We start from the raw sequence: 13,010 nt of genomic DNA on the forward strand, positions 1-13,010 counted from the left end.
ATTAATGGTTTAAAGCTTTCTTGTTGTGAGGAACAAATTGTTCAGATTCTGTCCTGAGAGGAGAAGTCACATTTACGGATGTGGAGTTTGATTAATGAGTCTCTCTCACTAAAGTCTAAACCAACGTTACGTTTTGGTAGAAAAGTTTTTGATGAGATGCTGTTAGAGACGAACGTAGCGACATGATTCAACGACTGAGTAAAGGTGAATGTTTCCAGATAAAGTCTCTTCACTTTGTTACCTTTATCCAGTCTGCGTCCTCGACAAACAGACCAGAAAGAAACCGACTGAGGAACAGAGAGATGTAGACCGTTAATTGGGATTTTCTATTACAGTAGCAGAGAAGAAGAGCGTCAAAGCCATTAAAGAAACTCGCATATGTTCAATGGATGACGTCACCGACCCCGAGCAGCGCTGCAGGCACATCTGGATGCTGATGGAGGCTTCACCGAGCTGATCGGAGGTGCAGTTTGTGTCTGTGACGCCGCCTGCAGAGATTGAAAATGTGATGTCATTCAGGGGTAAACCGCAAAGGATTCTGGGAACTCGTGGCAAGAGGTACTAGCTAGGGGTGGGTTTTGATAATCGATTCATCGATTAAAGTCGATTCTGGCTTGGATAACGTGAAATCGATTCATTAAAATCCTGAATTATTTTTTATATAAATGTATTTGATTTATATAAATGATGTAACCTCAACATTTCAACAACCACCAAACATTAAAACAGTAAATGAGAGCAGGAACACGATTCTGCACAAAGACGTGAACACAAAGCGCCGACGCATCAGAATCAGTGAGATGCGACTTTCTCACCCGACGCCACGGACACGGTCGGGGCTGAAAGCCGACAGCTCGCTGATTTTACAAATTTACTCAACATGTCTGTGTTTTTACAGTAAAAATACTTCCAGGATCTTAAGTTCTTTGTGTGATTTCAGATCAGTAACACTAATGCAGTTTGTCAGTGAAAACAAACAAAGTCAGTTGAGCTGAATTTAGTTGCCTTTAGTTTTTGCCTGTAAAATACAAGAAAATGGAAGAAGATAGAGCCACCATCACAGGACGAATGGATCAAAATTATAGATGACTCATAGGACTCAGGAAGATCAATACCATAAAAAGTGGGAGAAATGGACTGAGTACATAAACCCAACAGGATAAAGTGCAACACACTGATGATGAGAAATGAAACAAGGAGATCCAACATGTTTGTTATCCTACCTGTTGTATTTATCTTTGTTGTTTTGTTTTGTTTTGTTGTTACCCCCCTGTAAGAAAAACAATAAAAAGACAGTAAAAAAAAAAAAAAAAATTCAGTTGAGCTGAAAAGAAAAAATAAAATGAAACAATTAGACAATAATTAAGTTATAGACTATATTTATATGAAAAACGTGGATACTTACTGCATTTGAATCATGTAACCACCTGCATGAGTGTTTGGGGGGGGGAGGCTTTTCTCTGGATCCGCGTTTGTCAGTTTTTACTTTTAGCGCTTTTTGTTTTTTTGGCCCGTCAGCTGACCCGTTGAAGTGGGCGTGGTTCTAACCGGAAGCTGACCTTTTTAAACCGGAAGCTGACCTTTTTAAACCGGAAGCTGAGCTGTCGGTTTTGTTTTGGAAGTTGGTGGTCACGTGAGCTTCCGTCGTCATCGGGAGAGCGAGTCCAGACATGGCGGCGGAGCCTGCGTTCAAGGTAAAACATGAGCGCGTTTCCGGGATTCTGCCGCGGAGGCCGGAGCTCCGCGGCGGGGAGAAGAGAGCTCCGTCCTCCCGTGTCGGGCCGGGAGCTCCGACCTCCGGCTCTGCGCCGCCGCTGCTCGGATAGCCACTGAGCTCACCGACCGCAGCTGCCTCGGGAGGCGGCTATCCGCCGGCCTCTATCCGCCGGCCTCTGTCCGCCTCTCCGGCCCGGACGCTGTCTGCGGGCGGGGTAGGGCTGAGGGTCGGGCTGGGTTAAACTAGCGTGCAGCGGTCGCTGGGCGGACCGGTGAACTCAGCAGACCGCTTCAACTTTGCGTGATTGATCTCAGGGGAACCTGATTGATTTGTTTTGATTAGTATTGATCAGTGGTTTTATCTGAAGCGCTGATTGTGGGTGGCACAGGTGTGCCACCTGCTTGCTGTATCGCGGGTTATTTTTCCCACAATGCCCTGAGTCCTCAGACGTCACGTCATGTGATCAGACTTCCTGCCTGCTGTATTGATCCTTCAGCTGACCTCACTGTGACTCTGCTCCACAGGTGATATTTGAACACGAGGGAGTCTTCCTCCATCCCAGCAGCGATGAGGAGATCGAGCCAGACTTCCTGGTTTCAGGAACCCTCCGGATCCTCGAGAAGGTAACCGCCCCGACACACTCTGGTATCGATTAATCAGCCTGGTCATCGATTAAGTATCAGAATGTCTCTGCGATGGAGCGACCCGCAGAGGAAAACGTCCTCACACACCAGCAGCGTGTTTGATACCCGGGCGATAACCGGATTGATTAATCAAAGACCTGTTAAACTGGACATGATTGGCTAGAATAAAGCTCCGGTTTGTCACTGTTATTGATTGTTTATAGATCTATGCGATCAGAACAGAAGCGCTCTCATTTCTTCCTGAACGCTCCTGTGTTTGTTTGATTGATCGATGAAGTAACGTGTCAATGTGTGTCCTCGCCGCCAGGACGCCGAGATCGTGGTGGAGTACAGACCTCTGGAGGACGGCGTCGACCCCTCAAACATGCTCTGTGCTGGGAAGGTTTGTCCAAATAGTCCCTTCAGTAGAGTTCAACTTGACTCCGATTGAGCATCAACAAACCGGATTTCCTGATTTGATTCAAACTTCAAAGTTTCCAAGAACAGATTTAATAGAATAATCATGTAAAGGTGATTTAAGTGTGTCTGTGCGTGTGTGTGTGTGTGTGTGTGCAGGACTCGAGCTCGGTGGTGGAGTGGGCTCAGTGTCCACAGACTCAGCAGCTGTTGGAGGCTCAGCTGAGCTGCGAGACAGAGTGGGACATGGTGAACACCGTGTCGTTCAGGAAGAGGCGGAGCTCCAACATGGAGGGTGAGCGGCTGCTTTAACCCTTTAAGACCTACCATAGAACCAAGTCCACCAGAGCTTATATTATATGTTTACATGCTGTGGAGCCATTTTTGGGAGCATTTCAAGTTGTTATACATCAAAACAACCATTATAGTCTAAATTTTAATAATATGTCTGCATTAAGTGCATAGAAATTACATAAATTGCAAAAAAGTGCAATAAACTACAAAAAAATTGAAAATCGTTTTTGTTTTTTTAACATATATTTGTAGTTAGAGAAATTTAAGAGGCTTATCCCTCAAAACTGTAAATACAAAAAAGTTGCACAAAATAGTTTCCCACCACAGGAAATTTATTTTGAGTGTCTTCATAGTTTTATTTTTGAAATACACCAATTTTTATACACTGCAGGAAAAACGAAAATAAATATTATAATGCAAATTTGCAAAAAAGCAGCATATGCATCAAAATAAACTATTTCCAGCAGCAATATGAGTCCTAAGCATCCCAGAAACCACACAGAAAGTCATAAAGTCAAACATAACTTTTAAAAACACCAGTATAGGCTCATGAGGCCCAGACGGTAAAAAAACTACATTTACGCGAAAATGATGTCACTTCCGGTTTCGGGCAGGTCATGGTGGACATGCGATAGTTTGCGCTGATGGACGTAGGAAGTGTTACAAACAGCTGATCGGATCAGCAAAGCGTGTTTCTGGAATATTATGTTTTTGTTGCTGCAAGTGCTTTTTATGCAGTTTTTGCAAAGTTATATGTGGAAGGAAACTGTGACCGAGGACAAGCTGATGGCAGAAGATGTAAGTACAACTCCTCCGGTTTCATATGCAAAAAAAAGTATTGTGCTAGCTCACGTGGTTGCAGAGCTACCGGGATTTAAAAATAGTTACGCAAAACAGAGCGTGCTGCTCTGACCGGCTTTAAAGGGTTAACCTGCTCGGCATGTTGGAGTCACGTGACTCAGAGATGACGAGGCACGAGCCTCGAGCGGCCGGGCTGGATCTGCAGGTCGTGAAGAATCTCAGCAGCCTGAGCCAGACGGGTGCATCGGCTGATCTGAGCTTTTATTTTGAAATCCCTGTGTTTTCTAATCCGTGCTTCCTGTCTCCAGGTTCTCTCAACAGCAGCCACGAGAGGAGCCGCTTGGCCTTCGCCGTCAGTGTCAGCGACCTCCGCTCCGTCACGGTGAGGGAGGAGGGCTGGACCTTCATCGTCCTGCAGCTGAAGGACTCCTCCACCTCGCTGCCACACCTGCACTTCCACCAGGGCGGCAGCAGAGCGTTCCTGGACAGCCTGAGGAGGTTTGCTCTGCTCACGGAGTGAGTCCAGCGGTTGATGTTAAGCTCCGCCCTCCACCTCAAGGAGGGTTGTGGTTTTTTTTGGGGGGTGGTCTGATCAGGTTCACATACAGATCAGTTATTGGTGTTTGTGTCACAGTTTATTCAAGTTACTCAGTCAGGAAGACATATCAATGTTACTCCACCTTGGGGTGGGGGTGGGGGCTGCTGGGGGGATTTGGCGCCGGCGCCGCTCTCTCGGGTCATTTATATGCTAATGGCTGGTTTCCACAGGCAGCGTTCCCGTCCCTCTGATCCAAATATCGGGTGAGGCGGGGGCAGATAGCTGTTATTAAAGTTCTTATCAGGCTTCATAATGACGTCCCGCCCACGCGCTGCCTGCTGATTGGCTGATAGGATCTGTACACCCCAAAGAGACGAGCGCTTCCTCTGATGTCTGATTTGCCGCTCGCGCCGTGAATGATAAGCAGCCGTTCGTTATCAGAAGGCCGGCGTTGATCCTGCGAGCTGTTACTGAGGTCACGTGTTTCCTGTTTGCAGGTGTCCCAGCGACCACACGTGCCTGCTGGTCAGCACGCCAAACAAAGCTCTGTCGCAGTCCTTCGAGAACCTTCTGGACGACAACAACTTCGGCCTGGTTCACGTAAGACGTTTAACCATCTCTCACTGCCAGCTGTTGGGCTCCAACATCTGGATTTGCTCGTCCCACTGCCTGATGACGGACACCAGATCAGAGCGATGAATGTGATTGGTTCGTTTTCCAGCAGCGTGACGGCGACTCGGCAGCAGATCAGAATTGTGCAAAACAACATTTCAGCGTGCACAAACATGCACGCACAAACATGCACGCACACACATGCACGCACAAACACACATGCACGCACGCACAAACATGCACGCACAAACACACATGCATGCACGCACACACATGCACGCACACACATGCACGCACACACATGCACGCACACACATGCACGCACAAACATGCACGCGCACAGGGGGTGCGAGTATAGATTATCTGGTCGTCGATTAACCTGATTTCTTCGATTATTTGTGCCGACGCAGTCGTGGCAGGTGACGCGATGCTGCCCCCACAGCTTCCTGTGGTGTACTGCAGGTACAAAAACACATTTATGAGGTTTTAGCGACGTGTCGACGTCATGGGATGTGGCGGCGTGCGCACGGGGACTGAAACATGCTGCACATAAGTCTGAACATCACATGGTCCTCGCAGTGAGGGGTTCAGCAGCTGTTACCATGGTGATTTAACAGTAAACGTGTGATCTTCACGCAGCTGCTGTGCATCAGAGCGCGTTTATTTCAAGCTAAATAAATCTGTGTTCGTTTCGTGAGCTCGCTGCTGTTGCCGTGTTCGCTGCTCTGATTTCACACAGAATCTTTTTTCTCTCATTGCTGTGAAAACACGTCGCAGGATTTATGTTCAGATGACGTTTGGACTCGGGCGCTCCCGTGTGCTGCGTTCACGTCTCGTTCCGGCGTCCGTCGGCTGATGAGCTCTGCGTTTGTCTCCTGCAGAAGTTCAAGCGGGACCCGTACGTCACCACGCTCGGCGGCTTCTCCAAAGTCACAAACTACTTATTCGACGCGCTGCGGGGGATGGAGGAGCAGCAACAGCGCCCCCCGGAGGAGGTGGCCGACCTGCTGGGCGAGGTCATCCCGGGGCTGGAGATCGACCAGCAGGAGGAGCCGGGCTTCGAGGTCATCACCAGGGTGAGGGGTCTAATGTAGGGATGCAACGATACCAATTTTTTCAAACCGATACGATACCGATACTTGGAGCTGAGTACTTGCTGATACAGAGTACAAAAACCGATACTTCTACCACACACACACACACACACACACACACACACACACACACACACACACAAATACAATGAATTGGAAGACAGGTTTTATTTTATTCTCTGCCGATAAAAAATAAAATCTTAATAAAAATAACCACAAAAAAAGTTCAAGTTTCGTCTAACCCTGTGCCTGTTTAGCGCGGGATGTCCCCCTAGTGGCCAATCTAAAAAACTACAACAGAAATGACAAGCCACCCTCTGATTAATGAAATAAGTTAGTATCGGTTCATGGTATCGGTTAACTTTTACGAGTATGAGTACACACACATTTTACAGTATCGGCCCCGGTGCATCCCTAGTCTAATGTGATTGGCTGTTAGGCAGGCGCATGGCAGCAGGTGTGTCAGCCGTGTGATGCTCTTTGTTCACCTTTGACCCTGTCAGATCGACCTGGGCACGAGACCCGAGGTGAGCAGGAAGTCGCCGCTGACTGCAGACGACTGGGCGCGACACCAGGATGCAGACGGGAGGATGAAGGACGTCCCAGACTTGAAACACGCCGTCTTCAAGGGGGTACGTACGTGTCTGTGGGCGTGTCCAGCTCTGAGCCAATCAGCTGACGTGATTCTTAGCAGCATCACTCATTTGTTCAGTTTTGGGCTGTTTGATCTTCACTTTCATGCCTGAGTTTACTGTGAAGCACTCGTTGGTGTTTTGACCTGTGACACGAGCAGAGGCCACGTCCTGACGCGCCTGTGTCGTCTGCAGGGTCTGTGCCACGCCCTCAGGAAGGAGGCCTGGAAGTTCCTGCTGGGGTATTACCCCTGGGAGAGCACGCACGAGGAGAGGAAGACGCTGCAGAGAGAGAAAACGTACACACACACACACACACACACACCTGATTACCCTGACTGGTGTGTGTATCATGTTAACATGAGGTGTGTGTGTGTGTGTGTGTCAGTGATGAATACTTCAGGATGAAGCTGCAGTGGAAGTCTGTGAGTGAGGAGCAGGAGAGGAGGAACTCCAGACTGAGAGACTACCGCAGTCTGATCGGTGAGCACGACCTCAGCCTTGTTTGGTTATTTGGGCGGGGCTCCTGATGGAGAACAGTCCAGTGTAGCCGGTGGATGATAGGGGTGGGGAAAAATGGATACTGTGTAGCATGGTGATATTTTGTTTGTTTAATGTATGGATACAGGGACAGCAGAAATTGATATTTTGTTACAAAAAGGTTTTTGTGCTCTGACTTCAGAGCATGTTGATCCTTTTTCTGAGCAAGAATCCTGACATTCCTTCACTGTCCAAATGTGTTTCACTTGTTTTTGGCAGCAATAAACATGACAGTTTACTTATTTTAATTTAAGACATGTTTTATTTTAATGAAGTTTAAAACTTTTTTATTTAATGTAAAATTATATTTTGTTTTAATTTACTTTCAAATTCTTCAGTTGCTGAAGGGGCTGCATAGTTTTCATAAACTGCATAGTTCAGAATAGCTATAATTGTACCAGATGGTTGATTCAGTTAAGTTGGACTAGACTGTAATACAAACCGTTCAGTTTGTCAACAATCAAACTGAAATGAGAGAAAGACTGAGTGTGAGACTTTGATATTAGAGAAAATGAATATTGATAAAGTTTACCTTTATGTACAGAATCTGAATATCGCAAAATATTTTTAAAATTGCAATAATATCGTATCGTGCGTTAAGTATTGTGATAATATCGTATCGTGGGATGTTTGGTGATTCCCACCTCTAGTGGATGACGTCACATTTGAAGGTGTTTGTGATGTTTGATGTGAATGTCAATCAGAAGTATTGATGAGCGATTGATTATTGCTCTGATGCTGGAGATGATGTCAGTGTGGAGTCGGGCGCAGCAGGTGGGCGCAGCAGGTGGGCGCAGCAGGTGGGCGCAGCAGGTGGGCGCAGCAGGTGGGCGCAGCAGGTGGGCGCAGCAGGTGGGCGAGGTCGTAACGCTGTCACAGCGATCAGATCTGAGGCCTGTAGAGTTAAAGAGTCCAGTTCATCTGAAATACTGCAGTACAGGGAGTGAACGCACAGCTGAGGTGGAGGGAGAGCTGCAGGAGTTGAGTGACAGCTTGCCGTGAGGGGGTAAAGGTCAAAGGTCATGTGACGTATGTGTCTGCTCTCAGAGAAGGACGTGAACCGAACAGACCGGACGAACCGCTTCTACGAGGGCATCGACAACCCGGGCCTGGTGCTGCTGCACGACATCCTCATGACCTACTGCATGTACGACTTCGACCTGGGTGAGCGAACGCTTCGCCTCCGCAGGTACGGCGCCACTTCCCGTTTCCTGGTGGTGACGGGAAGCTCTCTGTGTTGCAGGTTACGTTCAGGGCATGAGCGACCTGCTGTCGCCCATCCTCTACGTCATGGAGAACGAGGTCGAGGCTTTCTGGTGCTTTGTGGCCTTCATGGACCAGATGGTGAGTCTGATCTTTGCTCTGAACGCTCGCACGTTAAGCTGTGCGCTGATTCGCCGCCGTGTGTCCTGCAGCACGAGAACTTCGAGGAGCAGATGCAGGGCATGAAGACGCAGCTGATCCAGCTCAGCTCGCTGCTCCGGCTGCTCGACCTCGCCTTCTGGAACTACCTCGGTACGCCGCCTGCAGCCGTGCATGTGTTTGCTGTGAGTAACAGCGGCTCTGAATGACTCCGCCCCCTCTGTCTGTGTCTCAGAGTCTCAGGATTCAGGATACCTGTATTTCTGCTTCCGCTGGCTGCTCATCAGGTTCAAGAGGGAGCTGAGCTTCGTGGACGTGCTGCGGCTCTGGGAGGTTGGTGGGCGGGGTCGGAGGTGCTGACGGTGCCGTACTTCCTGTGGTCTCACCTGTGGTTCCTCCTCAGGTGATGTGGACCGGGCTGCCCTGCGAGAACTTTCACCTGCTGGTGTGCTGCGCCATCCTGGACTCGGAGAAGCAGAAGATCATGGAGGAGAACTACGGCTTCAACGAGATCCTGAAGGTGAGCATCACCCGAAGCGGCGAGGGGGGGTCAGTGCACACCTGAGGTTGTTGACCAGCCCGTGTGTGTTGCAGCACATCAACGAGCTCTCCATGAAGCTGGACGTCGAGGAGATCCTGCAGAAAGCTGAGGGCATCTGTCTGCAGATCAGGAGCTGCAAGGTGAGTGCAGCGAGCGTCTTCTGTCGCGTACGTCCACCTGACCCCTCGCCCTGATCTGTCTGCTCCTCCTCAGGACCTCCCTCGCCCCGTCGCCACCACCTTGGGCTTTGATGTCGAGTCTCGCCGTGCAGGCTCGACCGATTGCGGCTCGGCGGCGACTTCCGGAGCGGCTCGGCGGGAGGTTGGCGTCTCCAACGGACACTCGAGAGAAAGCAGCTGCGAGCAGAGTGGCAGAGGGGCCTTTGTATCGTAGTGAAGAGTGGCGATGGACTGTGTGTGGGCGGGGCGAATCTGTGGCCCCGCCCACTGGAGGAGGGTGTGTGTAAAGAGATTATTGAGAATCTTATTTTTGTAATTTCTTGTATCGTGCGGCTCTGATCAGGCATTCCTCGCTCCGCTCTGAAGCCTCATTCATCCTGATGAAGAGGAGGCGGAGCCAACCAGTGACTGAGCAACCATTCACCTGTTGGCTCCGCCTCCAGATATGTTAAAGATGGGGGTCAGGGTGGAGCAGTTGTCTGGCTGTAGTTTGAATGAATGAGGCTTCAGATCCAGGAAGTTCTGCCAACAAGAGCCCTGATTGGCCACGCAGTGACAGAGGGAGGAGCTCTTTCTGTTGGATGATGGCGCTCGCATTATTCGCCGACAGGAGGTGCCTGTGTTCCTCTTCCTGTTGGCGCTCTGACGTTTTTCTCTGTACTGAGATCAGATTAAAGACTCCACGTCATCAGCTTCTGTCACCATGACGACGGCGAACGAACCAAAGAAATAAAGTTTGTTTCCTGCAGCGTGAAACCGTCTCAGCTGTGGATCTGACACAGACACACACACACACACGCACTCTCGCACACACGAACACACGCACTCTCGCACACACGAACACACGCACTCTCGCACACACGAACACACACACTCTCACACACACACACACACACACTCACACACTCACACACACACTCTCACACGAACAGACACGCACGCACAGACACACACACAGACACACACACACACACTCTCACACACACACACTCTCACACACACGCACTCTCGCACACACGCACTCTCACACACACGCACTCTCACACACACAGACACACACTCACTCAGACAGACACACACAGACAGACACACACACACACACACACACACACACACTCTCACACACTCACACACACACTCTCACACGAACAGACACGCACGCACAGACACACACACAGACACACACACACACACTCTCGCACACACGAACACACACACGCACTCTCACACACACAGACACACACTCACTCAGACAGACACACACAGACAGACACAGACACACTCACTCACACACACACAGACACACTCACTCACACACACTCTCACACACACGAACACACACACTCACACACACACTCTCACACACACTCTCACTCACACAGACACACACTCACTCACACAGACACACACAGACAGACACAGACACACTCACTCACACACACACAGACACACACTCACTCACACACACACAGACACACACACTCACACACACACTCTCACACACACACTCTCACACACACTCTCACACACACAGAGACACACACTCACTCAGACAGACACAGACAGACACAGACACACTCACTCACACACACACAGACACACACTCACTCACACAGACACACACAGACAGACACAGACACACTCACTCACACACACACAGACACACACTCACTCACACACACACAGACACACTCACTCACACAGACACACACTCACTCACACAGACACACACAGACAGACACAGACACACTCACTCACACACACACAGACACACACTCACTCACACACACACAGACACACACACAGACACACACACACACACAGACACACACACTCACACACACACAGACACACACACACTCACTCACACAGACAGACACACACACACACAGACAGACACACACACACACACACAGACAGACACACTCACACACACACTGTCACACTCTCAGGGTTGAAACACTGAATCTGGTTTATGGTGTGAGTGCAGACGACCTCCAGCACGGCTCCACCTGAAGAACACTGACAGGTGGAGCAGCAGAGTCTGCACCGCCTGCCTGATGTAACGAGGACACAGCTCAGTAACGCTGTAGCCTCACCCAGGTGGCTGGGTGGAGTCCTGAGAGGTTCAGGGCCTCCACTTCCTGTAGCCTCAGTGCCGCAGCAGCACGCAGCCCTGCGGCGTGTCTGGGTCTACCTGCTGCTTGTCGTGAGGTGAAGCGGTGCACTACACCCGTCGCTCTTTAACGTGACGCGTGTTGAAACCACAGGGTGCTGAAGGCGGACGACAGAAACTAAATCCTCTTTGGTTTGTGGCGATGATATGAACGAGGCTGGCGTTGAGAGGCGGAGCGTCTGGGCTCGTATTCACCGCCGTCAGCACAAACGCTTCTTTTAATCCTGAGGCTCAGTGTGTCTGAAGTCTGTGAGTCAAACACTCAGTTTACCGAATACAAACATCCTGCGCGTGTTGTGATTGCTGGGACAGTTCAGCACACGTGTTCGCCTCCACCCACACGCTGAGCTCATAAACACCAGCAGCTGTAGGTCTGCTTCCACCTCAAAATACGTTAAGGACCGATTGCCGTCTCTGACCTGGTAACCATGGAGACCGCAGCTGGACACAGGAGGCCAGATCATTTCCGATGATGCTCGGCTTCGTCTGAATATCAGGCGCGGACGTTTTCGCTTTGTGTCACACGCAGAAGGAAAACACACCTGCAGGGCCGAGCTCCAATCAGAGAGCTGCGCCACTGCACAGTCAGGGGGGAGGGAGGGGGGGGGCAGCTGGTCTGCTTGGAAATGATGCGATTCATCTTTATAAATGTCACGCCTCCTCCCGTTTGCTCCAAATGTCACCTCCGCTGCTTTCATGTGACTGTCAGATATCTCCTGGCCTCCCCCGCCTCCCCCTCACCACCACCTCGTCCTCGCCTCCTCAGATCGGAGAAGTTTGGTGTTAAAGGCGAAGAGGAGGAAGATGAAGGTATCACCTGCAATCAGCTCATAAAACCTCGGGAACAAAGCAGCGGCGGCTCCTCCTGATGCAGCTTTCATTTCCTGTGTGGCAGGAAATTGTCTCCGCACGCTGATAACCGCGGCTGCCATCGTGGCTGCTTATCAGCCAACCATCAGCCGTCCATCACCTGCCCGCCCACTCCGCTCCTCTGTGCCCACAGCTGATGAAACCTCAAACTGAAGTTTAAGATCTGAAACGACCAATCAGAGCACGGCGCCATTCCAGACTCAAAGCTCATTAGGCCGAGAGCTGCAGATGTTCACGGTCGAACCAGACCGCCCTCTCTGTCTGGCAGTCGGGGGCGGGGCCACAGCGGGATGTACAGGTGGGAATCATGTGACCCAAGCTGGAATGACATCAGCTGCTATGAGTAAGGTAGAGGTCAGAGGTCAGCACCTGATCGGCTCCAGTCGCCACACGTGATCAGTTTGATTTGTGGTCACGTGACTTTCTGTGGGTGAAGGTCAGCTGTGTGACAGGACTTATGAACATAGGCAGGTGAGAGCAGGAAACACCTCACCTGTGGGCCGTCCAAGCCAGAGAGGGCGGAGCCTTTCTTACTCTTTATGTCCTACCTGTCACATGACACTCGACATCAGCGGGAAATCACTCAGGTGGGGTGACCAGGTGTGTCAGGGTGC

General features: G+C 50.2%; 1 protein-coding gene across 1 annotated transcript; it reads left to right on the plus strand.

The window, feature by feature from the left end:
• Window positions 1–1,568: 1,568 nt before the first annotated feature.
• Window positions 1,569–10,106, plus strand: tbc1d15 (TBC1 domain family, member 15). The gene is made up of 17 exons (XM_085168973.1): window positions 1,569–1,694; window positions 2,242–2,340; window positions 2,669–2,743; window positions 2,917–3,052; window positions 4,161–4,368; window positions 4,888–4,990; window positions 5,884–6,078; window positions 6,600–6,728; window positions 6,924–7,027; window positions 7,117–7,211; window positions 8,316–8,432; window positions 8,512–8,612; window positions 8,684–8,783; window positions 8,866–8,963; window positions 9,034–9,150; window positions 9,225–9,311; window positions 9,385–10,106. Exons 1-17 carry the CDS (start codon window positions 1,671–1,673, stop codon window positions 9,562–9,564), a joined length of 1,968 nt encoding a protein of 655 aa, XP_085025099.1. The 5' UTR covers window positions 1,569–1,670; the 3' UTR covers window positions 9,565–10,106.
• The last annotated feature ends 2,904 nt before the right edge of the window (window positions 10,107–13,010 follow it).

This window comes from Neolamprologus multifasciatus, chromosome 7 (genome assembly GCF_963576455.1).
Source record: "Neolamprologus multifasciatus chromosome 7, fNeoMul1.2, whole genome shotgun sequence".
Lineage (NCBI taxonomy): Eukaryota > Metazoa > Chordata > Actinopteri > Cichliformes > Cichlidae > Neolamprologus > Neolamprologus multifasciatus.

Bases quoted from the DNA above. Each gene is read 5' to 3' on its own strand.
- tbc1d15 (XM_085168973.1), top strand. From the start codon at position 1,671: ATGGCGGCGGAGCCTGCGTTCAAG. The intron at 8,784-8,865 runs GTACGCCGCCTG...TCTGTGTCTCAG, and splicing joins CGCCTTCTGGAACTACCTCG to AGTCTCAGGATTCAGGATAC. The intron at 9,312-9,384 runs GTGAGTGCAGCG...GCTCCTCCTCAG, and splicing joins TGCAGATCAGGAGCTGCAAG to GACCTCCCTCGCCCCGTCGC.